Here is a 24,506-nt window from a genome sequence, read left to right on the forward strand (position 1 = left end):
CCCACAGAACAGTATTTATGAGTGTCAGAGTCTCTAACAAATCCAGCCCCCCACATGATAAAATGTTAGCTATTTTAAAAATGCACATTACATTTTGTAAACATAGCAACCAATGTTATGCTGAATGACAGGAACATTAAAAACAAGCCAGAATTATTTCTGAGATATAAACAATGAATTATACAGGTTGAAAAGGGATGGAACAGATCAGGTTCATAAAGGTCAAAGTGTAAAATATTTGCCTTATGATTAATATGGAAGAAGCGAATTCGCTTTCTGATCATTTATTTTTTAATTTCATTGCAAATAAATGAAAAGAAACATTTTCACTATATATTTCTTTACATATTGCAACATTTTTAAATTTAAGTTGACTCTATTCCTATATTCTAAGACTTCTAATTTCCCCAGAATTAACTTAGGTCACTACTCACACAAACATGCCTCATGGCAAATTATTTAAGCAAGAGCAAAATGAGCATAATTAGCTTATTTTCATACTTAACATCAATATGAATGTACCATTTTATTCAGAACATCATACATAATTATATGAAAATAAAAAAAGAAATTGCATTCATTGTTATATTTGCTTTAAGGTGGCACTCTACAGTTTCGTATTTTGCATAGGGTTAGAATTTTAAAGCAAAAGAATTGCCCCAGCTTTCCTCACTGGTTATACTGGCTATTTAAAAAAGACCTTGTATATCTTTGGTATAATTCAAAGAACCTTTAATTCCATTCATTTTGGTGTATGACTGATTGGTGCAATATGGGTTATAGAATATACAGCTTGGCCTTACTCCAGATTTGCACCTTTCAAAAAAAATGCTAGCTCTACTTGGTCATTTGCACTTCCTGAACTTCAGAGGTAAATTGTATAAGAAAAGAGCCAATAACATTTTTACAGTTTATATGTTTGATAATTTATTCATTGCACTTTCAGAAACTGGTATTGTCTAGTCTGGCAAAATTCATTTTCCTTATTTTAATAGCTGCTATGGATAGTGTACTTTAGACTAATTCAGGCTGATTTTTTATCACAAAGGAGCAGTCATTTTAGTTAGCAGTGTGCTTAGATCATGTACAATTTCCAAAGATATATCATCCACATTACATTAATGTAGCATAGAGGTATGCCAACATTCTCTCCATTGTGCATGTTTTAAATGCAAACAACTTCACCTTACATACGTCACTCTCTCAAAAGTACATAACTGGTAAGCACCCCCTTATGCAATGGCAGACAGGGCCTATGCTGTCTGCAATTTGACTGGACTTACAAGTGGTTATATATGGTACATGCTTCAATTATTCAAGGTTCTTCTTTTAAAAATGTTGATACAGTGATTACAGTTGGAATACAGGGATCGAGGCACAACCTTTTATCCTTCTACCAGGCACAAAACTAGTGGGTGAAAAAGCAATTAGAATTGTTTGGAGTGTGAATCACTTCTAACTTTATATGACATTACTGAGCAATTTCCAATTTGTCTATTGGTTTTGGAGATGTCCCCCATTAAAGCATGCATTTGAGTTGTACCCCTTTTTACTCCATACCAAAATATTAGATTCATTGTTTATAAAACATTCTGAGATTCAATGTTTCAAGGTTTAAACATGTGAATAAACAGTGATTGCGTTCTAGTAAGTAGTACATTCATAACTAGGGTTGTTGTTTTATGAGACTTGATATGACAGTACTAATTGCAACAGATTATCACTGACCTTACAAAATGTGATAAAATGGTACAAACATATTATCACTGACCTTGTGAGATGTGATAAAACGGTACAAACATATTATCACTGACTTTATGAGATGTGATAAAACGGTACAAACATATTATCACTGACCTTATGAGATGTGATAAAACGGTACAAACATATTATCACTGACCATTATTCCAAAGACAAAGTATGGAAACACCCATGGGAACTGTTTTATGCACACATGTCTGTAGAGTCTAAGAAATTCCAAAAAAGCTAACTATGTTTCTTCAATACATTCAACCATGTAAAGATGTCCCTGAATTATGAATATAGAAACTGTTTACAAGATTACAAATAAATAAACAAGTAATAATAAAATTCAATATATAAACAAACAATAATGTAATATTTCTTTCACTTCATTTCTGACTCACTTTTTTTTGGTACTCATTCTCATTTCTTCCTTTTTCCTATCATCTAGCTTCAGCTTTGTTTCCAACTATGTGTTTATCTTTTTATTACAAAACCCTTGTGTATGCATGTGCATACATTTGTCTTAACATAGGTGTGTATGCACATATTTTCATAAATAATATGCATTCATGCACTGTCTAAACATTTTTCTACAGCAGCTATAAGTTCAATTAAGTAATACAATCTGACTTTCATGACAGCAAGATCAATTCATTGATATTCTTGGGCATTAATTTTCATGGCTTAACAAAAAGAACACTTTCTTTGGTACCATATAGACTCAGGTACAAGTCAAGTCCAATTGCAAACAACGTGCAGCCTTATCCGCTGTTGCAAAATGTGCAGACAGATCAGGGTTTATGTTGCTTGTTCTACTGATTAAACCTAATAAACTTCATAGATCCAAATCTCCTGCACATTATTTGATGACAGATCTAGGTCTGTACAGTTTGCAGTGGGACTCAACTATAAATGAGTATACATAGTACATAAATTTGTGGCCTGGGGATGTGAGTCACGGTCTTTACAGATCAATCATCATTTGAATTCATCCTTTGTAGCAACCATAAAATCTATGAAAACTGGTACTCCACAAAAAATACTGAAATAACATTGTATTACATATCCAGGCCACAGTATCACTAAATATTTCAAAATGTCTTCCTCAAATTGATTTATAAATATCTTTCTTTCTGCCAACTTGGCAACTATGAAATTTTCACTAAAATGTCAACAGGTATACTATCTTCATAAGAATTTTGTTTTACTTCTGAATTAATTTTGAGAATTACCACATATCTGAGGAATTCTTCAAGACTTTATTAGAGAATAAAAAAAGGTTTCCATGTGTTTAGCTTTGAAATTTACAAGTGATCAGAGATCTTTAAAGGTATCTGTATGATCAATGAAAATCGTAAGCATGATAATGTAAAATCTAAACTGAGGAGAAATTTAGAAATTTGGTGAAATTATGTTCTGATATGCAAAATGCCACTGTAGCCAATGGCAACACTTGAATAATGGAACCACCACCAGTCAAATACAGAACTGAACTGAAACAGTGAAGTAATACCTGTTTGGGAGCCAAGAAGCAATCATAAGACTATCAGTCAACAGAAAGGCATGGACTTTCTGGGTGGGTGTCAATGACTCAATGTCAAGCTCTGTCAGGTCACCATTGTGGATCAACTGCCTTCCAGGTACCTCTGTCACACTCTGTAAAGAAGTACATATAATGAATGTCATTTCCATCAGTTCCTATCTATATTACAGATCTGATCAAAGTCAGATATTCCAACATTGATATTTCATAAGACAAATTACAATTATTAGAAAGACAAATAACCACTAAAATATGTGCAGCATTGAAATAAACATATAATTGATCAATCAGGAAGAAAAATATAAACAGTATTTGTCAACCCTCCCTGCACTGCAAAAAAACGCCCTCCTCTCCACCAATTAATTTCTTCCCCTTCTTGTCCACTGACCCTCCCCAATGCAGCGCCCGTAAGCAACCAACATGTAACTCATTGAAACTCCATCACTTTCTACTAATACTCTGTTTTTCATTTTTGTTTCAACAAAGAAGGCATAAGGATTTTTTTAACTATGTTTTTCAAGCAGGTGAACAGTAGTAATGTGAATAAAATGTCTCAACAGATATCCCCCATTTTGTTATGAAAAAATGCTTTTGTAGTAACAATTGCCACTGCCCTTATCACAACATCAAAAATATTTAACGAGAATACTGACTTTATTTTATGGTCATTGTCTGTAAAAGCACAAGCACAACAAATCAACATGTCTCCCATGTATAAAGTACTTACAGAACACCCCTCTACTTTCTCTAGAAGAAAGGCCAGGTTGCGGCGAGTCTCCTCCTTTGGGTTGATCTCTTGTTCGGCTTCTTTCTGTGGCTCCTCTACCACCGCTGTATAATGAGATTGCAATTAATGGAACAATTTCAAGACGATAAAGATCATGGTAAAATGTACTCCAAATGAATGTACATTAATCGAATGGCTTGAACTATCAGTATTCTCTATTTTACATTTATAACTTAATGCAATGATTTGGCACAAATGATAGGTAAAATGGTCTGCTTTTAAAATCCTGACATTTTACCTCTTTGCAACTCACCTCTCCTTACTTTTCCACCAATTTGCTCTCTTCTGGCAGCAAGAGACAAGTTGCTTCACCCAAAAAGTTCAGTTAAGCATGAATTCCGAAAACCTGTAGGGTGAAGGTTTTACATCAGCACATGAAAATGATTTGGAACCCAAACATGACCTCCTTGGATCTTGTGTATTAATTATTTGAGCCAAATAACTCAAATGAAAACAAACCCAAACAAATTATCACTGAAGATCATAAAGAACTGTAAACCTTGTTTCAGAATAATTTTTCCTACCCAAAAACAGTAACCTGGAAAAAAGGCTAAGTTAAAAACTCTGACTACCAGAAATCCCAGGCCCAAGAAATCACCAAACCATAGTGATGTCACCTAGCATCAGGGAGAAAGAGAGAGAGTGCATAACTGTGGATTACACGTTGATGAGACTTGTCCATATTCATTTTGGAAATTATTGGTTCATTTCATGCTTGATGTAAATTACCTCTCCAAATTGATTTTGGAAATATCGGTCCATTTCACGGTTGATAAAATCAGTCATATCTGTTCAACTTCATAACCCTCAGAACCCTCTTAGATCTCCACTTTTGCTTGACCAATTTCACCTGTTTTTCTCTGGGGCATTGAACGAATCTCAAGATATAAAATTCTCAATGAGGGGTATACCTTCTCTGTACCAGCTTGATATAGCCAGTATGCATAAGCATGTTCGTATTTCTCTTTTTTGGCTCGACTAATTTGGTCTTAATTTATTCTAGGAGTCTAACTTGACCACATGCTATGAATGACTAGAAAAGAGTTGAAATTTAATTTTATTATTTACTTATTCCTCAGTGAATCAGAATAAGGAAAAAAATTAACCAACATGATGTTGCCTTGTTTTTCCCCATTTCTGCACAAACCTGAAAAATACTTCATATTGACATGTGTAAATTAATGTAAAAAAGGCTACTTTTGTGACACTTCTGTCAAGAGATTTTGATGTAAAATCAGATAATTATTAAATAAAGGAATGTGAGATTTGTTTGTGTTTAATGGTACATTTTGGTTTTACCATGCTGAGGAATGCCTTTACCAAAGACATGCTGAGACAACCAGCTATGACTGGCCTGGGTAGGAATCAAATCCACATCCTTAGCTTGAGTCCAACATTCTACATAATAAGTTACAGCAGCTCAATTATATGCTTTCTGAATAAAACAAATATGGCAAATAAAACTGACATTGTCAGACATCAATGATCTTATCACTGATAAATGTAGAATAAAATAATAGAATACTTCAAAAAACAACTATACATTTTCATCAGAAATATTTTTTGTTTTATTGTCAAATTTAGGAAACATGTTAGAAATTGTTCATTGGTAAACAAAAGTTTTACAGATTTGTGATGAAATGCCTCATTCGGTGTCTTGCAAGCTTCATATTATGTAGCTGATAAATCAGGTCTCTAGTGATTACCGCAACACATGTACATCTAACATTAAAAAGGAATCACATTTATAACTGAAGATCACATGTAATGTATTAGCATATGAAATAGTTTCAACAAAACAAGTCACATAGCTCATGTACATGTTCTGAGCCACCATTTGCAGCTACGGGTGTCATTTTGAAGAATTTTATTTAAGTGGCATTTATTCACTTTATTATTTTGTGTCTTGTCCATCCAAATTCCATGGAATCAATTCCTCAAAAAATGCTTACTGGAAAATTCAATGATAACGTGCTTCGACATTTTTAGGCATAGTCAAGCAAGCGGGGTTATCTCGTTTAAAACAGTTCTGTCGTGCGCTATCATGTAAGAGGGAATGAGCCTGCAGTTGGGAAGAAGTAGTAAAACAAATATAAACAGAAATGCGACAATGTCGTTTATAAAAACGCATGGGAAAATACCTGCTGGTATGGAGGCAATTATGTAACTTCATATATATCTTCCATCTGGTATGTCATGTCTTTTATTTCAATTCATACACAATAACTATTTTTCCCATACAAATATCTGCTTTCATGCATGTAAAAGACTAGAAACACTGCTGTCAATTCAGATTTATTTTAGTTAAATTTTACATCATGCTAAATTATTATTTTGAAGATATGTCATATGCACAAACTAAGAATAAATTTTATTGTACGTTACTCATCTATCCCATTCAAAGTTGAACACCATAAGAAGTTAACTGAAGATGCATGCAACTTCTAGTTCATGCGATCATACCTTGATTCCCCCTGCACTAGTAAAAGTTCAATCCAATATCGATTTTCTTGTCCCAGTGTAATACTGAACTGCCATTGTGAAAGTCCATAGCGACTGATAATTATTGTCTGGAAATTTTATTATGACAGATCACTCAAAAATCATGATTAAATAAACTTGTTATAACTCTATTATGATTAAATTTTAAAACTACAATTATTATTTAAACTTATATTAGTAAATGCACTTACATAACCCATGTGACTTGTACTAAAACTAACTCCAAATCTGTTATAACACTCTGAATTCATTTTCCAATATTAAAGCTGCTTTTTTGCAACTGGTTTCCTATTTTTCACTTCTTTCAGTTACATTAATTCTCTCTTCCAGTGCTAGAATTTGTCTCTGTTCAATTGGAGGTTCTGTCATTGGTATTAGGGCGCTATGTGTTAACCTTATCAGTGCTCAGCTGCAATATCAACTGTAGCGACAGTTTTCATCCGGCTTTGGGGGAATGTGGAACATACATACATGTAAGTTGTAAATATGTACCAATGAATGAAATAAAAAGACATAATTAACTCATCCAGAAACAGAGTTATTTGTTCAGAGACAAACATAAGACACTACATGCATGACCCATATCATTTCAGAAATCAGTAGCTAGCCTATTTTATGTTAGAACAGCCTAAGTGCATATAGATACAAAATATTAAATAATGATCAGTGATGTTTATCTCCATTTTTATGGTTGTTCAAAGCAGTATCTAAATGCAGATTTTGAAAAGACATCGTGGTTGCTGGTTGCATTCAGCAGGTGGTTGCTCATGCCAGTCCATTTATATAATAAAATCAATCTGTGCATTATGATTGTGGCAGTAAATGAAAGGTGGTTGCTCATAGCAGAGGTCACTAATAACAGGTATTTCTTCTCCACATTAACATTAATGTAAACAAACATGTGCAATGCAATAGGCTGTTATTTAACCTCCTGGTCACCAAGAGACACAGACTCTGAGGCTATCCATAAACTATTGTGCAAATTCATTGTTCATGTAGAAATGAAATATACAAGCATTCATGACATATTTATTGACCATATCAACTGAATTACTTATTCTTACTTTTGTTAAACACAAAAATTTCTAAGTTGTTGAAATCTGCACCTACTGTTCTCACCCTTATGATGAACATGATTTTGCAAACTAAAATATGTTGTACAAAGGTATACTTTCTTTCATTAAGTGCAGAAATTACCAAACATGTTGCATGGGGTTCTGAAAATACATGTGAGCTGTACTGTACAGGCAACAATGATTATTGATAATTTAACAAATTTAGATGATTTTATTCTGTAGACAGAAGCAAAGCTTCACTTGCTTGACAGTGAACCAGTTCTCTCAAGAATTTAAAGTATAAAAAAATTCTTCCATGAAAAATAATTATACAGCTATAAAGATTAAATTTTCCTCTTCAAACTTTCTATGAATATTAGATGAGTATCAAAATGTTAAAATGGTTACAATTTATGTCGAACTTAACATAATCTACACTACAGGCCAATGAATATCAAGTTATATAGGTAACAGGTATTCTATTTATACCACACTGCACTGTGTGACTTTGGTATATGTATATCAACAGCCAACACTGCAACAGACTGTTAAGTAGAGGGTTAAGGAAACATTAATAAGAACTTGCTAGTTCCAACAACTCAACTTCTGAACAATTTCATACTGTGTGTTCTGCCAGAGACCCATAAACATAGCTCGAAGATGAAGTCTGGAGGACTTATTAGTCTAATTATCTTGAAGCAGAAGTGGACATTTTTTTAACTGTCAAACACACGGCAAATAATTATTTTGATGAAATATCTTGGAACTAGTATAATTACCTTTGTCACTAACAAGAGACATTTCCATCATCGAGGCCATGAGACCTTTCTGTTCTGTCAACATGTGACTGAGCTGGTACATCTCACCCTCAACAACTGAAAGAAAGATATATATATATATATATATATATATATATATATATATATATATATATATATATATATATATCTATGTAGTGTGACCCTGCTATAACACAGTAGTTAGGAGCCATGAAACCCGACCGTGTTATATACCAAACCGTGTTATATGCAACCAAGTCAGTTAGCTGAAGAAAAATGTACCCCCCCAAAAAAAAATTGGGGGGGGGTGGGTGTAAAAATGCGGACAATAAAATACGTGCCTCATCGGCACAGTTACCATCTTAAATTGATGCATATTAAATGAGAAATACACCTGTAGTGAAAACAGAAAAGACATAATATAATAGTTTACTTTATTTAGAGAACCATGAATCCTGTTTATATATAAATGTCTAATGTATAGCATGAAAAGAATATCAACACCGTGTACTCACCTGCAAACCTCATCATATACACTGAATCCACAATACAAGTGATTCCATAGAAAATATGCACACACAGAGCTTTAAGATATTCATTAATTTTGTAACAGGTCACATTGGTCTGAATTCAGGGGGAAAACATAGCACAATCATGTAACGAATGACGAAACACATTTACTTTAAAGTAAGTTCCAAGCTGGTAAAAGTTAGTTCGTGTTTTAAGCAGCCATTGGTAGTGTTTGTAAGCATAAACTTTTCCCCTACAAAAAGGAAAATTTCACAGCACAGTTAACGTATTCCAGTCACGTTGGAAAATACAAAAATCCATCAGATTCCATCACTTTTATTTAACTTTGGTACTGACTTCCTCTGAAGAAAAGTTCTTTGCTGTTATTGAAAGATTGATGAAGGGTGCATGCACTATTGAAGTCACTGCTACAGGACAGCTTTGGAGAACCAAACAAATGCCCATTTCTTATTGTGGCAGCAACATCAAATAAATGTATTGCATGATCGAGACGGGTATTTTTTCCATTTGTGAGTACATTTTCATAACAGTCGGTGCTTCAAAGGTAATCTGTTTCCTTTGAAATTTCAAAAAACTATTTTATCTGGGTACATTTTTAAAAAGGAAATAGCCAACATTATACTATTCTAGTTACTATCCCTCCATGCCTACTGAATAAACCAATAAGTAAGATGTATTTTTTTTTTTACATTTGTGTTTGCAGCGTGATGCTGCCTTCCACGCATGCATCTGAAAATTAACAATGGGTCAACAGATGATAGAGACGCAGGTGTTCTGATGACAGGGATTATTACAGAAAACAAGAGTGTTCTGAAGGATTTAATTCTGAGTGAAAAGAAGAGGAATTTTACTTACCATCTACATACAAATGTCAGTCTTTGTAAATATATTAATTACTAGCGAGCGGCCAAAAATCCGATGAAGATATATTACAAGACAATGCCTTGTCCGATTGATCTCCCTTACCAGAAATGTCAACAACAAAAAGCAGATATTTCACAACATACAGAACTCATGCTAGATGTCAAGATAAGCGGATTATGACATAACAACGCACTGTTTACCAGATGGTTTGTCAGCATGGACAAAGAATTTGTTTATGTTACAATAGGTAAATTTCAGTGCATTTTATATCCAGTTTGCAGCTTCTTTTCATGGGGCCTCTGAATTTCTGCACTCCAAACCAATGGTTGTATATAAAAGTTTAAACAGCCAACAATGTCGGCAATAAAAAAGCCACATGGTATGTTTTGCAGCCAATAAGAAAAAACAGTCCATGTTTGCGACACTGGCGAAGACCTACATGATCCCAGAATAAACTTTTTATGCGGGTTTTTTCTTCTTACTTTTAAGAAGAAAAAAATACCTTTTTGTGTACAAGAAAAATGCATATAAAATATCAGAATCCAGGCACGATTGTCTTGTATTATTCATACACGATCTCTTACCCAAAATGATAAGCAACTTTTTACGGGTTTTTTTCGTACTTTTTGATTTTTTTTGTGCACAGGAAAAATATATGTATATGAAATTTCAGGAAGCCGCGCAACGACCACGTTATATCAGAATTTGCGTTATAATGGAGCGCGCTATAGCAGGGTCACACTGTACATATATATGTATATTATCCACAGTTTTTATGTGCAAAACAAATTCATTTGGAAATTGATGACAATATAGAAAATATGTATATACTTTCATAATAATCTACAATATCAGTCTATGTTTGCTTATGTACCATGAATACAAAGCAGGTACAAGATTTGTGTTAAGGCTAGCCTTAAATATGACTGGCAGAGGTGTATCTCCAGTTACCTGTTAGCTATTACCTACATACAGATTATTCACAGACACCATGTTACTGGCAATGCCAGTCTAAAATACCACTTTGTAATAAAAACACAATGGTCCCCTATTGAATGCACTCCCACCCACCCCAATCAATGGCCACTCACTCTTTATGGCCAGAATTCTTAAATACCAATGAATTTGTCTTCAAAAGTACAGTATGATCAGCCTTCTAATATGACCAGCATCTTAGTAAAAAAGAAACGCTAAATTTACCCATCACAAGCGATATTTGTTTTAACACGCTAAGTATGGTAAGTACCTAACTTTAATCCACGAGGTTGTAATTAATATGATTATTATTGCTGTTGCATTTTCCATAGATTGTCATTTTAAAAATTACTGCTGATAATTATCTGACCATTACTCAACTTATCTAAACAATCACATCACTGAATCACTGAAGAATCCACTCAATGCAAGGTGTGTTGTGTAGTGCCATACTAATCTCAGAACGTAATGCCTTAGTCAAGTACATTATTCTGATGGACGAGTGCCATTTGATAAGACCATTTATTTAGAAGTAGTGATAACAAAACAGCAGCCATATTGAATGTCGTGTCCAAGTGGTACCATTTTCATATAGGACTAACTAGACCTCAGGATGAAGGTGTATAAATTTTCTTTTGCCAATCCTCCAAGTAGTTGAGGAGGAGTTGTTTTAACAAAATTGTGCTAATGGACAACAACCTATCACATAAAGTCTTCTGGTCTTTGAACAGCAGAGATAATCAGAAGCTTAGTCATTCTAAAGAGAGACACTTGCACACTTGACAGTGCATAAAAGGCACAACTTCATCATAGTGCAGTAAATAAAATACAACCTAGAACAAAACCTCGTAAAACTAAAGTTTCAAGATCATCAGTAAATCTAGGGCTTAATTACAAATGATGTCCTAAGACAACATTATAGACCTTAGACCTTGAAAAGCGTATGAAAGTTAAGAAGAAAAAAGGGGATAACATTAAAACTTAGTCCATACAAGACACTTTTCCACTGGTGCTTGTCGCAAACAAAATCGGGGGAAATCTTGTACAGCCATAATAAATGCATATCTGACTTGCTTGGACCTCAACAATTACTGCACAGTATTTACTATACTGGGACAAGATAAAATAATTTTTTACTGTCCCAGAACTCATGGTGACACTTTTTTCACCTAGTAGGTCATTTATCGAAAGACTTAAGAAATGAGATATATCTGTGCGATGATCCAGTGCCGCCCAGAAGAATTGGAGAAAATAAAATGATTAGATGAATTTGTGAAGGCCAGAAGAGATTTCGCTGGCAAGATGATTTTTAATATGGACGAAATTCCAGGGTATTTTGATCTCATTCCTGGAAGGACTTTCAATAAGATGGGGGGTTAAAAGTGTGAGAATTAGCACAACTGGTGCCTATTTTCCTTGCAGTTTCTGAATCAGGAGATTAGTTGCCTCCAATGATATTTTTTCATGACATGTATTCATGTACCAAAATGACTTATGTTATGCATGCAGGAGAAGGGTTGGGTTGATGAGATGAGGCCGGGGTGGATTAAAGAGTTTTATCTAAAGTACATAGTTTTATATTTTTTCAAACAAATTTATGCTGGATAGTATTTTTTCTGACATGTAAGTTTTGAATGATTTAAAAGGTGTCCCACAACTTACAATTTGAAAAAAAACAATATGTCCTAGAACATATAGTGCACAAAATAATTACTTTATAAATTATTTTAAAAAACACCCCCATGGGCATTACATTTTCAAAATGTGGGGCATTTATTAGAGCACAATAATGACAGCTAAATTTATTCTTTAGAAGTAGTCTTATAATGACCACATGCACATCTGGGGAGTCTTTCTGCCACTGAATTTAGTCATTGTAAACATCAGCCCAATTAAAATGATCAATCTCCAACTCAGCAGCTGGTTGAAGTGGGTCTGGTTAAGTCTTTGAACTTACCAGCCAGCTATTGCATCACGTTTAACACTACATTTGTGCATGTGACTTTAGTAAATTATTCATTCAATTCATTCAAACAGTGTGATCAAATGAGACTGATGCAGCATTTTGTTATGATTGAGAAGATTGAAAAACACAGGTCTTATAAAACATCTTTAAAAGTTTCTGTTCTGAAAAAAGGGGTCGGGGCATTCATTAGAGAAGGGGTGTTATTTTTTGAGGATAGACAGCATTTCAAAGTACAAATGTGAACATAAACCATTTCCAAAAGCTATACACAATGCTGACATTATTTACATTCCAAGTATGGATAATACATACATACTTGAAATTTCTCTGGCTGTGTCAATGAATTGAGAGTAGTTTTTATAAACATTTTTCTTGAGTTCCTGTGCTGTTTTGTCACCCAAAATATGAATCCTCTGTTTCAGATCTAGCAGTGCATCTTCCCCTCCTTCGGCCGCACGACTCACATCTAAAACACAACAAACATTCAGTAAATGATTTCTTGCAAAACATATACTCTTCCGATTTTTCTACCAAAATAACATCCCAAGGTGGCAACTATGTTATTTCCCAAAATGACAACTATGTTTAACTCTCAAAATGACAAATATGACCAAATGATCTTATGTTATCGTCAGGGTACTTGCAATCTTTAAAAAATGTAATTCCATGACTTTTCCAAAACTTGTCCAAGACTTAACTGCCAATTTCAAGAATACCTACTATGTAAATTTATGACCTCTAATACTTGATTAACATGTCAATTTAACACAAAAACATATTTTACAGGTGGATCTGGGCATATTTTATGCTATCAGATAGGTAATTCTCTTCGAGTTCCATGTGTACAATGATTTTGAATGGTGGTAAGATGCCTGAAGGTTATGGGGAACCTACTTTAGCAAATCTATTATCAAAGTTAGGTGATCTGATACAATGTTTGCATTGGCAAATGAAAATGCAACCAGATAATGCAAAATAAACAAATTCCATGAATTTTCCAAAAATCTGAATGACTTATGAAAATTTCAAAACTTTTCAAGACCCTTGAAATGCTTTTCTTTAATTTACAAACTTTTTCAGGATTTCCATGCCTGCAGGGACCCTGTACTGTGCATATTCAGAACAGTCTATCATTAATTTAATTTGATATCCTCAACCCAAAATGTTTTTTTAAAAAAAATATGAAACCATGATAATAACTTCCATTTAAAACCTAGACGATGACTGAAGTTAAGTTCCAACTCTGACAAATTTGCATGTAAATTGGTGAATCAATCAGTTTAGGAATAAGCTGTTAATTGTGAAGACTTGTTTGCAAATAAACTAGTCAATAACTCAATTCAAACAAAGCGATATCTACATTAAATAAATCATTAATAAATCAGTAACAAATCATCGGACATGTCAGTGTGAATCTGTAATTATTCAGATGTCAGCCTTAAATAAAACAATCAACTGAACATTTGGTCAAAACATTACCAACACCAGTATGTAGATAATAAAAGTTTGCAATGTAATTGTATTGAGTTCATGCAGCTTACTTCAGAAGAGTTTGAAAAGTAAATTTTGAATTCAGCTCTTTTAAAATAGATAAAACTGCAACATGTATATATACAAAATACAAAATTTAAACATCAACCTTCATGATATCTAAAATTTAATGTCAAAGAAAAAGGCCATATATTGCCAATCCATCATTTTACCATTAACATCATTTCTCAATGAACAGTTATGATAATGTTCTATTGACAACAATGCAATTAGGATTAACAGTATGGTACAAAGACAATTGTGCATTTGCTCTCATGTACATGTTACATCTGCCTCTACTTCTGCCGAAGCAGACATAAAAGGAGGTGGGAAGAGTGGACTGGCATGGGGTTAGGAGATTCCCAAAGGGCAGAAGAAGAACAATGAAAGATGGTGATAACTGGCAGTGAAATCATCTGTGGTGCTTCAGTGACCTCTATTTATGGGAATGATGATGATATGTTACATCAGTTGTTTCAAACCAGTTTAGAAATCTTTTCAACTGCCATTTAAAGATGCCAATGGGTACCCTCCCATTAATAATAACTCAGGTAAAAAATATGAGCAACTGGGTACTATTAATCATCACAGGGACTTGTATGGCTGTTTACAATTTACTTGTCATACATGTACTATATAATAATACAAGGGAGGACACTTCTATCCTTACTCGTGTGACCTATTTAAGAATCAACGCTGATATGTAAAGCTAGACCGTCCAAACTTCATGCCTCTCCACGGTTTGTAGACCATTTTTCTCATGAATTAAGTGCACTTGTTTGGAGATCCTGATTATGCTAACTAGGTCAGTACCTTTTGTCGACAGTGACAGTAAGTACCGATTAAGAAATATTCGATGAAATAGAATTCAAAAACATATTACAATTCAATAAAAGAATTTACATTATAAACATTCAGTTTAACTAATGACATTTCTGCCTCTAGTTTGTGGCCTTGGTGAGAGTATTAGCCATTCAAGTCAGGGCCACTATTAACATTTGTTTATTGGACTCTTTTTTTTATTAGCGGGAAACCCAAGGCAGATATTTTTGTCACAGCAAAGGCAACACAAACACTTGGTCACCATAACATGCACTTCTCATACCATGGCATAGTTTCATTCTATTTTGATACCATATATGTAGCAGACCAGTCTAAATTGAAAATATATGGCATCAGATATCATTCAAAACATGGCTGTATCAATGTGACTGTTGGATGTTATATGACTGAAAAATGTTAGAAGAATGATTTTGTTACACTTAAAAATATGTTGCACTGGACCATCATTACGGAATGAACCATGGCAGGTCGAGGATACTACAACAGTCATCATTTGTGGACTTCACAACTATTTGTCACTATTGACATTTAGACTAGTTACAAATGAGTGTTATGCATAAATAATTTATCCACTTCTTTATGTCTATACTCTTGTATTAACCTGCAGATAGAGGTAAGTAGCAAAAGTAAATGTACTTTAAATAAAATAGATATGTTCGTTTTTCATATAGTTTTCTGTAATTATGGTATATAATATATAGATTGCTCTTTTTATGTTCAGATTATACTTTATTGCCACTTATATTTGAAACAAATTACACATATACATCTCTTGGGGGTTGGCATGTTTGAATGTACAACAAAGCAGTTCAGGTTCACATTTAATACAATTTCCCTTTGATCGAGTACCCAGGTAACTGATCGTTATGACTGAAGGGTATCTAGTAGAAATTTCCAAAAAATCTGTCATCTCTACTGCCATTTTATTGTCAACTTCAAAAAGTAAAAGAAAATTCTTCTTTAATGGTAGGTAATTAAGAATATTTACTAACATGCAATTGTATAATGTAATCTAGTTAATTCTATGTTAAAATTCATTATAATGTATAACTTCTCCTTTAATGTGGCCAAAATAAAATGCATATAATTACGATACTATTTAGACTCAAACGAAATGTGTTTACAATATTCTTATATAACAGAATATTTTCAACTTGAACAAAAATGTATTGCTTAAAACCAATGTTAATGCAGATATGCCTACTGAGACACATAGGACATCATGTCATGAATCAAGAGGTTATACATGCTTCATCAATAATTTTAATTTCTGGTATAAGTTGATAAGGATAAACAGCATCTGAAACTCGATGTAGGTGGGGCCAAAATACCCATACAACTTGACCCAGTGTTTTATGATTAGTGAATCCGTTAGTTCTTTTCTTGCACATCCAAAGACGCATATTATAGATAAAGCAAATTTACATTGGCCTGGATCAAATCCCTTTACTGACAGGTCTGCAATAAGCCGTTTGTCTGCCATCCCAGACTGTCACCAACTCCTCGAGTACACAATCTTCTTCCTGAAGCAGCTTTTTGTGAATGTAGAAGCTTTGATTCGACCTCCAATTTTAGACCGTCACTCAGACGCTTTTTATTTTTCCAGAATTAATTCCCCTTGCTATACTGGTTCTCTATATTTTTACGTTAGAGCTCTCGTTGTATTAGATATGATGGTCACCCGACAGTAGCACTTGCTACATGCAGAGGACTACACGTGAGGGACTGAAGTATTGCGTGAGACCGGTTATTCAGCTGCAGTTTATGTGAAAGAAATAAAGCAAGCAAATAAAAAATGTCATGGATATTTGGGATTAATAAGGGGACGGAAGGCATACAGTTACCAACTATGCCCCCTCCATCAGGTGGAGACGATGGAGGCAAAGATAAGGATGCCGGTTCGACCTCCGGAGGGAAGATGTCACCCTACCAGTTCGACTCGGCTGCTCTGGAAAGGGCTGCCAAAGCAGCAAAAGAACTGGAAAACTCAAGTAAGACGATAGTAAACTTCGTATGTTATAAACGTATCCATGATATTGTTTAAGAGTGTTATTATAACCATTTTAATATGTAGTGATTGGATTAAAAGGACTTGCAGACAATTCGGCCCAAAGACAATTCGGCCCAAGACAAATCGGCCCAACTTGGACCGAAAATAAGACAATACGGCCCAACGTAAAAGACAAGTCGGCCCAACTCGAAAGACAATTCGGCCCAATTTTTTAATACAAATGACAATAGTTTTAACAAGTATTTATTTTTAACATATATTTGGACAATTCTTATATAATATGTTATTGTGTACATAAACTGAAATCTTGACACTACCAGTCAGTATCGTCAATCCTCCTTTACAAATTAGAAATGAATAAACTGATTACTAGTCTTAACTATGGTACAAATTATCTTTGTTCCCTTGTAAGCTGCTATTTTTTTAAACAATTATACACACATGCAAAGACTACGTCTTAATGTGTCTCTCCGTGTGTGTGATTCTCTCTCTCTCTCAAATGAGAAACAAAAAAATAATTGCCAGAAAGGGATAAAGTGAAACAAAGCAAAATACATCTGAGCCCGTATACATAAAACTCACCAACTTGAGTGCACATACATATCAACATACATACATACATGCATGCATACATACATACATATTGTGCTTGACTAAAACTTCTTTTTGCAGGAAGCTTTGGTCTGTGTATATATATATATATATATATATATATATATATATATATATATATATATATATATATATACTTTTCATACGTCACATATTAGAATATGTTTCCCAAGTCTTGACAATTCTTTACTGAAGATACGGGCAGATTGGAGAAACACATTAAAATTGAAGCTGCATCGATTAAATGCTTCTGACACCCATATTCACTAATGAGGCACAAATCAATGTCGCTGACAAATTATCACTTAAAGTAACAAAGGAAAATGTTTTCAGATGATCAGGCGTAGAGCTCTTGCGCGTGCCAACAAACATATAGATATTCTGAAATCTGACGTTTCAATCCTGAGACATAAGATAAAAACAAAAAATACCAAATTTGAGCGACTAAGTAAAATACTATGACTGTTGCCAGAAACTAAGGAATTAACAAGTAAAAGAGCCAATGCAGAGGTGTACAAATTTATATCTGATCCCAAGAAGACGGAATCTTGTAAGACGAAAACTTCTTGTATGCAATGCAGTTTTGTCTGAAACAAAGGCGTCAAAGCAGTCTCGTTCTCTAAAATGATGCTGTGTTCTACATCAGATTATTTATGGGTTGAATATTCAAAATGTCTGATGCCGAAATGGAATTAATTAACAATGCATTTGCTTCACGTTAGTGAAATACATACCTTACCTAAATAGTACACGTGACGGGACTCCTCACTTTTATCGGCAAAAAATGTTGTTTTCTATATGTGAGACTATATGTAAGTTCAGGCCATTTTAATTGCACACAAAAGTGTACATTTAAGTTGTTTGAACTTTAAAATATATCCGTGTTTTACACTACAACACATACGTTACCATTCTACATTACAAAACATTTTATAAAATACATTAGTTATTTTTTTTTATTTTAAAAATTTCGTGAAAGCACTTTATTAAGTATAAATTTTTTATTCATTTTATCTTCATATAAAATATAAAATAAGTCATAAAGATTATATCAGATCAATGATCATGTGAATAATGATGATGTTCATCTGTCACATACAGGAGAAATAACTAAAATGACGAATGTACGTGTTTAATATGGTTAATCAAACATATTTGTAACAATTTCATGCCATATTTTCATGACCAAAAGGGAACCAAGAAAGCTGAGTGAAAACTATTGCAGATTTAATGAACAGTCTTTTGTCGTATGTATCTGATATGTTATATTTTTGGAGTGACTAAAAAGGCATACACATTGTAAACTTTTGTGCTTATATTTTGAATCAGAAACTGTTATGATTAGAATGGTATTAATTTGACAACTTAAAATGTTTTTGGTGTTTTGAATATTCATTATTATCAATTTAAATGAAATTTAAAATATGAGAAATTTTGGTAAAGATGCATCTTACGTTGTGCACATTTATCTTTTTCGTAACTCATAATAGCAAAACGCAGTAATATTCTGAATTAAATTTGTGTGAAATTATCGCAGAATACCTAATTATGCAATTTTCAACCATTTTCCCGGTATTATTTTATTTTTAAATCATAACAAATACGTTCAAATACGAGAAGATCTCTTGTAACGTATGTATTTTGCTTGAGAATTAAGGTTTTGAGACCAAGTGGGCAAGTGCCGACCTTCTCACACAAGAGATATGATGCATCTCGTTATTGTCTACGTAACTCCCAAAGCATCACGTCCATCTCTACTATACTTCTTTTTATCAGACGTCCTTTCTCTACAGTAATATTTGTCTTTGGGATGGTTTTCCTAAAGAGATCAGAAAGCTCCTAACCATTATAACTTCAGAAAACATTTATCTAGTTCACCAAATGTTTCAAATTTTATTCTCAACCTATTCTATTTTACAAACTAATTAAAATGAGAATAAATAATTAAGTTACCTAATGCAAGGATTTTCAACTATATGGTAAAAACATATTATATATGAATTGTCAAAATATGTTAAAAATAAATACTTGTTAAAACTATTGTCAGTTGTATTATAAAATTGGGCTGAATTGTCTTTCGAGTTGCGCCGAATTGTCTTATTTTCGGTCCAAGTTGGGCCGAATTGTCCAATAACCGATTAAAAGAGGTAGAGTATTGGGAGGTCATACCAGGATCAGCGAATCCTTGTTAAAAGTGCTAGACGTTAGTTTGTCCCATTTTTATCTCACCTTTTCCACCCCATGTTAGATATTTGGATCAATATGTAGGGGTGGTAAATCAGATAATATCAACCGGCTGCACAATTTACCCAAACACTCCCATATACTGTCCAGAAACAAGCACGTAATACTAAATTGATTTTTAAATTCATTGCAAAGTTAAGTTTTGGGTTAAAATGAAATACGTTAAATTACTAAAGCAATTAGAAATTCTTTGTACAAAATGTAACAAACATCTCCACTTACCATTAGGCCTACATGTAAGACCTTGATGCTGATATTTATGTTTTGGGGGTCAGAGGCTTAATGCCTAACTAACAGCACTGTGTAGTGTGTTTTGAAAGTAAAGAAAGTCAAATTTTCAAGAATATCTCACACAACTGGCAACTAAAATAACGGCACTTCTCTACAATGTAGAGTCATAATGTTTTAGTCAGACTTTACTTACTCAGATGTCTTTTCTCTAATAAATTCAAAGTCTCCCAAAAGAAATGGACCTTTTTCAAGTGTAGGTATATGCTAAGGATGCAGTTGAATACGTTAATTGTGAGAGACAGGTATTAAACTTTTAAAGAATTAAAGAAAGTTTTGTGAAAGAGTACTAAAATTTTTACTTGATATTCTTTTTGGTTTTCATACGTCCAGTTGATGCATTGAATATTATTTTATCTTATATTTTTGTAGAATATGCCAGGGAAGCAATAGAATTAACCAAGCAGCAGGAAAAGACAGCACAAATGGAACAACAGAGAAAAATTAAGGTTTTCCACACACAAAACATGTTTATTTTAGATTATATATACATATATATGTGTGTTCATGTTGTATATATGTGATGTGAACACTTGTATTTATTGTGAGGCCTGAAACATAGGTGTTACTTTTCCAGATTGTCACCTTTGTTGTTTGCAATGGCATGTACCTTAAGGTCCTGTTTTCAAAAGTCTTCCACATAATTTGCTGTTTTAAGCTAAAATAGATTAAATTTTACCTTGAACCTTGCCATAATAAATCCAGGATGATTCTCTGATGTTTTAAATATTTATATGACCAAACCACTGTGTCCAGTCATAAAACAGTTGACACTGGGCATATGGACCTGCGCCATAGGGAAAGTTTTAGGTTTTTCAAAATTAGTACAGTGGAACCCCGCTATAACGCGTCTCGATTTAATGTGAATACGGATATAACGCGGTCGTTGCGTGGCTGCCGAAATTTTGTATATTCGCACGTGAAAAAATATTTTATTTCCTCCAAAGTACATGAAATATTGTATAAATAAATTAGTATCATTATGGAGAGATCGCGTATGGATTCCAATTTAATATGATCGTGGCATGGTTCCTGAAATAGGGTGTAAAACATTTATTATCATTTTGGGGGAAGAGTTTGCATATAAATTAATATAATACAATCGTGGCGTAGCTTCTGAAATTTAACAGTATCACCAGGTTCTTAAAGTGTTATGCCAAAAATAAACATTATTGGAAATGTTACTTATTACTGATCCAGTAAAAAAAAAAAAAAAAAGCCGTCAGCATGTTTGCTGGGCTTGGTGGTGTTATTAGACACAATCAGTTGACCAGTAAATAATGTCTGCTTTATTAGCTGGAAATTGAAAGGGTATGAAATTGCAGGCCTACTACACTTAGTTCTTGGATTATACATGTGCATGGGGTTGGCTTATGAACTCGTTATTAATTTCCTATTTTTTTATAAAAATATTTTACCATTATGGAAAAGCAAGTTCACAAACGCAATTCATTCTCTGCACTTTGTGCAAAAAAAATTGATTTATCATTTTGGGGAAGAGATCATGTATGATCAGCAGACAATGCGTTGGTTGATAAAAGATTCTCACAATTTTAATAAACATCAAAAAACGAAAGCCGCCAACATGTTTGCTCTACTTGGCGGTGTTATTAGACGCAGTCATTTGACCAGTAAATAATGCCTGCTTTATTAGCTAGAAATTGAACGGGTATCAAATTCTACATGCATTCAGCTTTACATTTTTCTTTAAAATGTGACTCGTGACCAATGCAGGCCTACTGCACTTAGTTCTCTGGTTTTACATGGGTATGGTGTTTGTTTATGAACTTGTTATTAATATCCTATTTTTTATAAAAATATTTTACCATTGTGGAAAAGCAAGTTCACAAACGCAAATCGTTCTCTGCACTTTGCGCTATGATTAGTATAGTAGTTATCACACGTTTCTTTCGATATTCACAAAATCTGAAGTAAAAGTTACATGTATGCTGAAAGCATGTGTTGATTTGTAATTATTCTGTTGTTCAAATGAATAGGCGTACAAGCTTTAATTATTGGAAATTTGCAATGGATAAATGTTCACGGAAACGCATATGAGAAAATTTTAGAAGTATGAAATTTGTAGACACCGTTCATATGTCCTGTAACGTAATGAACCATACACGTGCTTCTTCTTTCTTAACCTAATTTTGCTGTTAATTTTTTCCATTGAATTCAGACACATAATGATGTGTGACAAATTTATTGAATAGCTTAAATATGTATGCAATTTTTGCAATGGAATTACATATTTTATGGATTAATTTCAAGCCCTGATGGTATGATATCAGATGACAAGTAAACGGTGTTGATGCTATATATTAGACGTTGAATTCGGATACAATGATTAGGGGAAAAAATATTGAATATTGTAAATCTGTGTGCAGTTTATCAATGGAATTACATGCATTATAGATGAACTGAATGCCACGACGGCATGATAGTAAACCGTGTTGATTCCCTATTTATCATATACCGTAGACATGAATACATGTATATGTGCCAAAAAAGTAAAATGGTGCAAAACCCCACATTAACGCGACCCCGATATTAACACGCTCCAATTTTGTGGACCCCAATTATCGCGTTATAGTGGGGTTCCACTGTATTTCAGATTAAATAATACACATTACCATGTGCAGTTTTTTCTTTACGAGAACCTTTGCTTATCACTCACAATTTGCCCAGTATAAATTTCTGAACTGTATGATTTTTTTAAAGTCCAAATGCCACCTTTACCTTCTGCTATCCACCAACCAACAATTTCAAGAAAAAGTTTGTTTGGCTCTTTCAGAACAGTACCTATCTCCATTTTGTTGTGTTAACCTCTGTCAGTTGCACCAAACATCAGTCATGAGCCGCAGATGGAAATACACCAAATTTAGTATAGTAGCTGTTCCTGTGGAGACAATTTGTGAGAGGCCTCTCATTGCTCATCTTGAATAGGGTCATAGTATAAAATGTACAATAATACAATAAAACTAAACATGTTTGAATATTTTTAAACCTAAATTTTTACATGCTTCCAAGAAGCTATTGAGGGCGTGGTCTGTAGATGTTCATGAAAATCAAATTTATGAGATATAAAAACAAATGCTCAAAATAAAAAGAAGTGGTAAAATAGTGCCATAGACATACATTTCAACCATTGATTTTTTTCACTAAATTATGCTTTACACATATATATATTTGGATTATGCATTTTCGGTATATCCCCCTCAAAAAAAATAATTTGTTTTCTCATTTTTATTAACATCCGATTAATCCCACAGACCATATTCTAGAAAAGACGGCTTCCACTTAACTATGACATAAGAGTACACTTGTCCGTAGACTTACATGCTCTTTTCTAACAGTATTATGTTCGATTTATAGCAGCTGCCCTGTTTCCAAGAAACAGGCTGGTTCTACTTTCAAACTTTTGACCTTGGTTTCTATTTATAGCAGCTGTATGGATTAGGAGAGAACAGACTGGTTTTCTAACTTGTAATATTTGCTTGCAGATTCTTTGTTCAAGTTCAAATCTGGTACAGAACCAGTCTGTAGGTATTTGGCACTACAAGTCAAGTTGGATTTATTCTAGTCAATGTGTGTGTTAGAGCAAAAATGTTTTCCAAATAATTTCACAGATGGATTAGAAAAGAGAAAAAATCAATTCAGAGATGAATACATGAATTACATAATATTGCGTTCCATCCTAAGGTAGCTTCAAGCCCATTGCATGCTGTGTGTAAAGGATTTTAATATTGGTCATGGTGGTAAAACAAAGAAACCTTTAATTGGCTTGTTTTACTAACTCAAATACTAAGGTAACTTCTATTTTACAGTAGGGCTAACTTGTGGACACAAATTTTATAAATGCAGAGGCTTTATTTACAGAGTTCTTAATAGAATATGGACTACCCTAGTGGTAGAAGACTACTTTGATCCTTTGTTCAAACGGATGTTTCCTGATTTCAATTTGCAGAAAATATCCATGTGCAAGAACAAAATCATCTAATATTGTTAGGTATTTAGCAGAAGATACTTCACTTAAAATTGCAGAAGCCATGAAAATTGGGCCATTTAGTATTGCAACAGACAGGAGCAGTGGATATGATGACAAAATGTTGTACCTAGTCTGTGTAAGAGACTTTGACAATGAAAAGGGCAAAGTCAGAGTGCTCTTCTTTCATTACCACAATTAACAGTAGATTTCACTGGAGAAAACATTTTTTATTTGCTTGATAA

General features: G+C 33.5%; 2 protein-coding genes across 3 annotated transcripts in view; one reads left to right on the top strand and one right to left on the bottom strand.

Annotated features, from left to right (window-relative positions):
- Nucleotides 1-16,666, bottom strand: part of LOC149781252 (exocyst complex component 8-like) — a 51,278-nt gene extending 34,612 nt beyond the window's left edge. For both annotated transcript variants that reach the window (XM_089935335.1, XM_089935334.1), the window contains exons 1-5: nt 16,547-16,666; nt 13,065-13,214; nt 8,413-8,508; nt 4,017-4,120; nt 3,260-3,402 (exon numbers count right to left, since the gene is read on the bottom strand). In XM_089935335.1, the coding sequence (XP_089791461.1) occupies nt 3,260-3,402; nt 4,017-4,120; nt 8,413-8,508; nt 13,065-13,214; nt 16,547-16,604 (551 nt within the window). In that variant the 5' untranslated portion in view covers nt 16,605-16,666. The remainder of the gene's footprint in view (nt 1-3,259; nt 3,403-4,016; nt 4,121-8,412; nt 8,509-13,064; nt 13,215-16,546) is intronic.
- Nucleotides 16,667-16,799: 133 nt separating this feature from the next.
- The window catches only part of LOC149781253 (ATPase family AAA domain-containing protein 3-A-like), a 48,316-nt gene continuing 40,609 nt past the window's right edge, over nt 16,800-24,506 (top strand). Inside the window, exons 1-2 of the mRNA XM_089935337.1 lie at nt 16,800-17,112; nt 20,649-20,725. Coding sequence (XP_089791463.1) covers nt 16,917-17,112; nt 20,649-20,725 — 273 coding nt within the window. The 5' untranslated portion in view covers nt 16,800-16,916. The remainder of the gene's footprint in view (nt 17,113-20,648; nt 20,726-24,506) is intronic.

This window comes from Sinohyriopsis cumingii, chromosome 15 (assembly GCF_028554795.1).
Source record: "Sinohyriopsis cumingii isolate HCF-2022 chromosome 15, ASM2855479v2, whole genome shotgun sequence".
NCBI lineage: Eukaryota > Metazoa > Mollusca > Bivalvia > Unionida > Unionidae > Sinohyriopsis > Sinohyriopsis cumingii.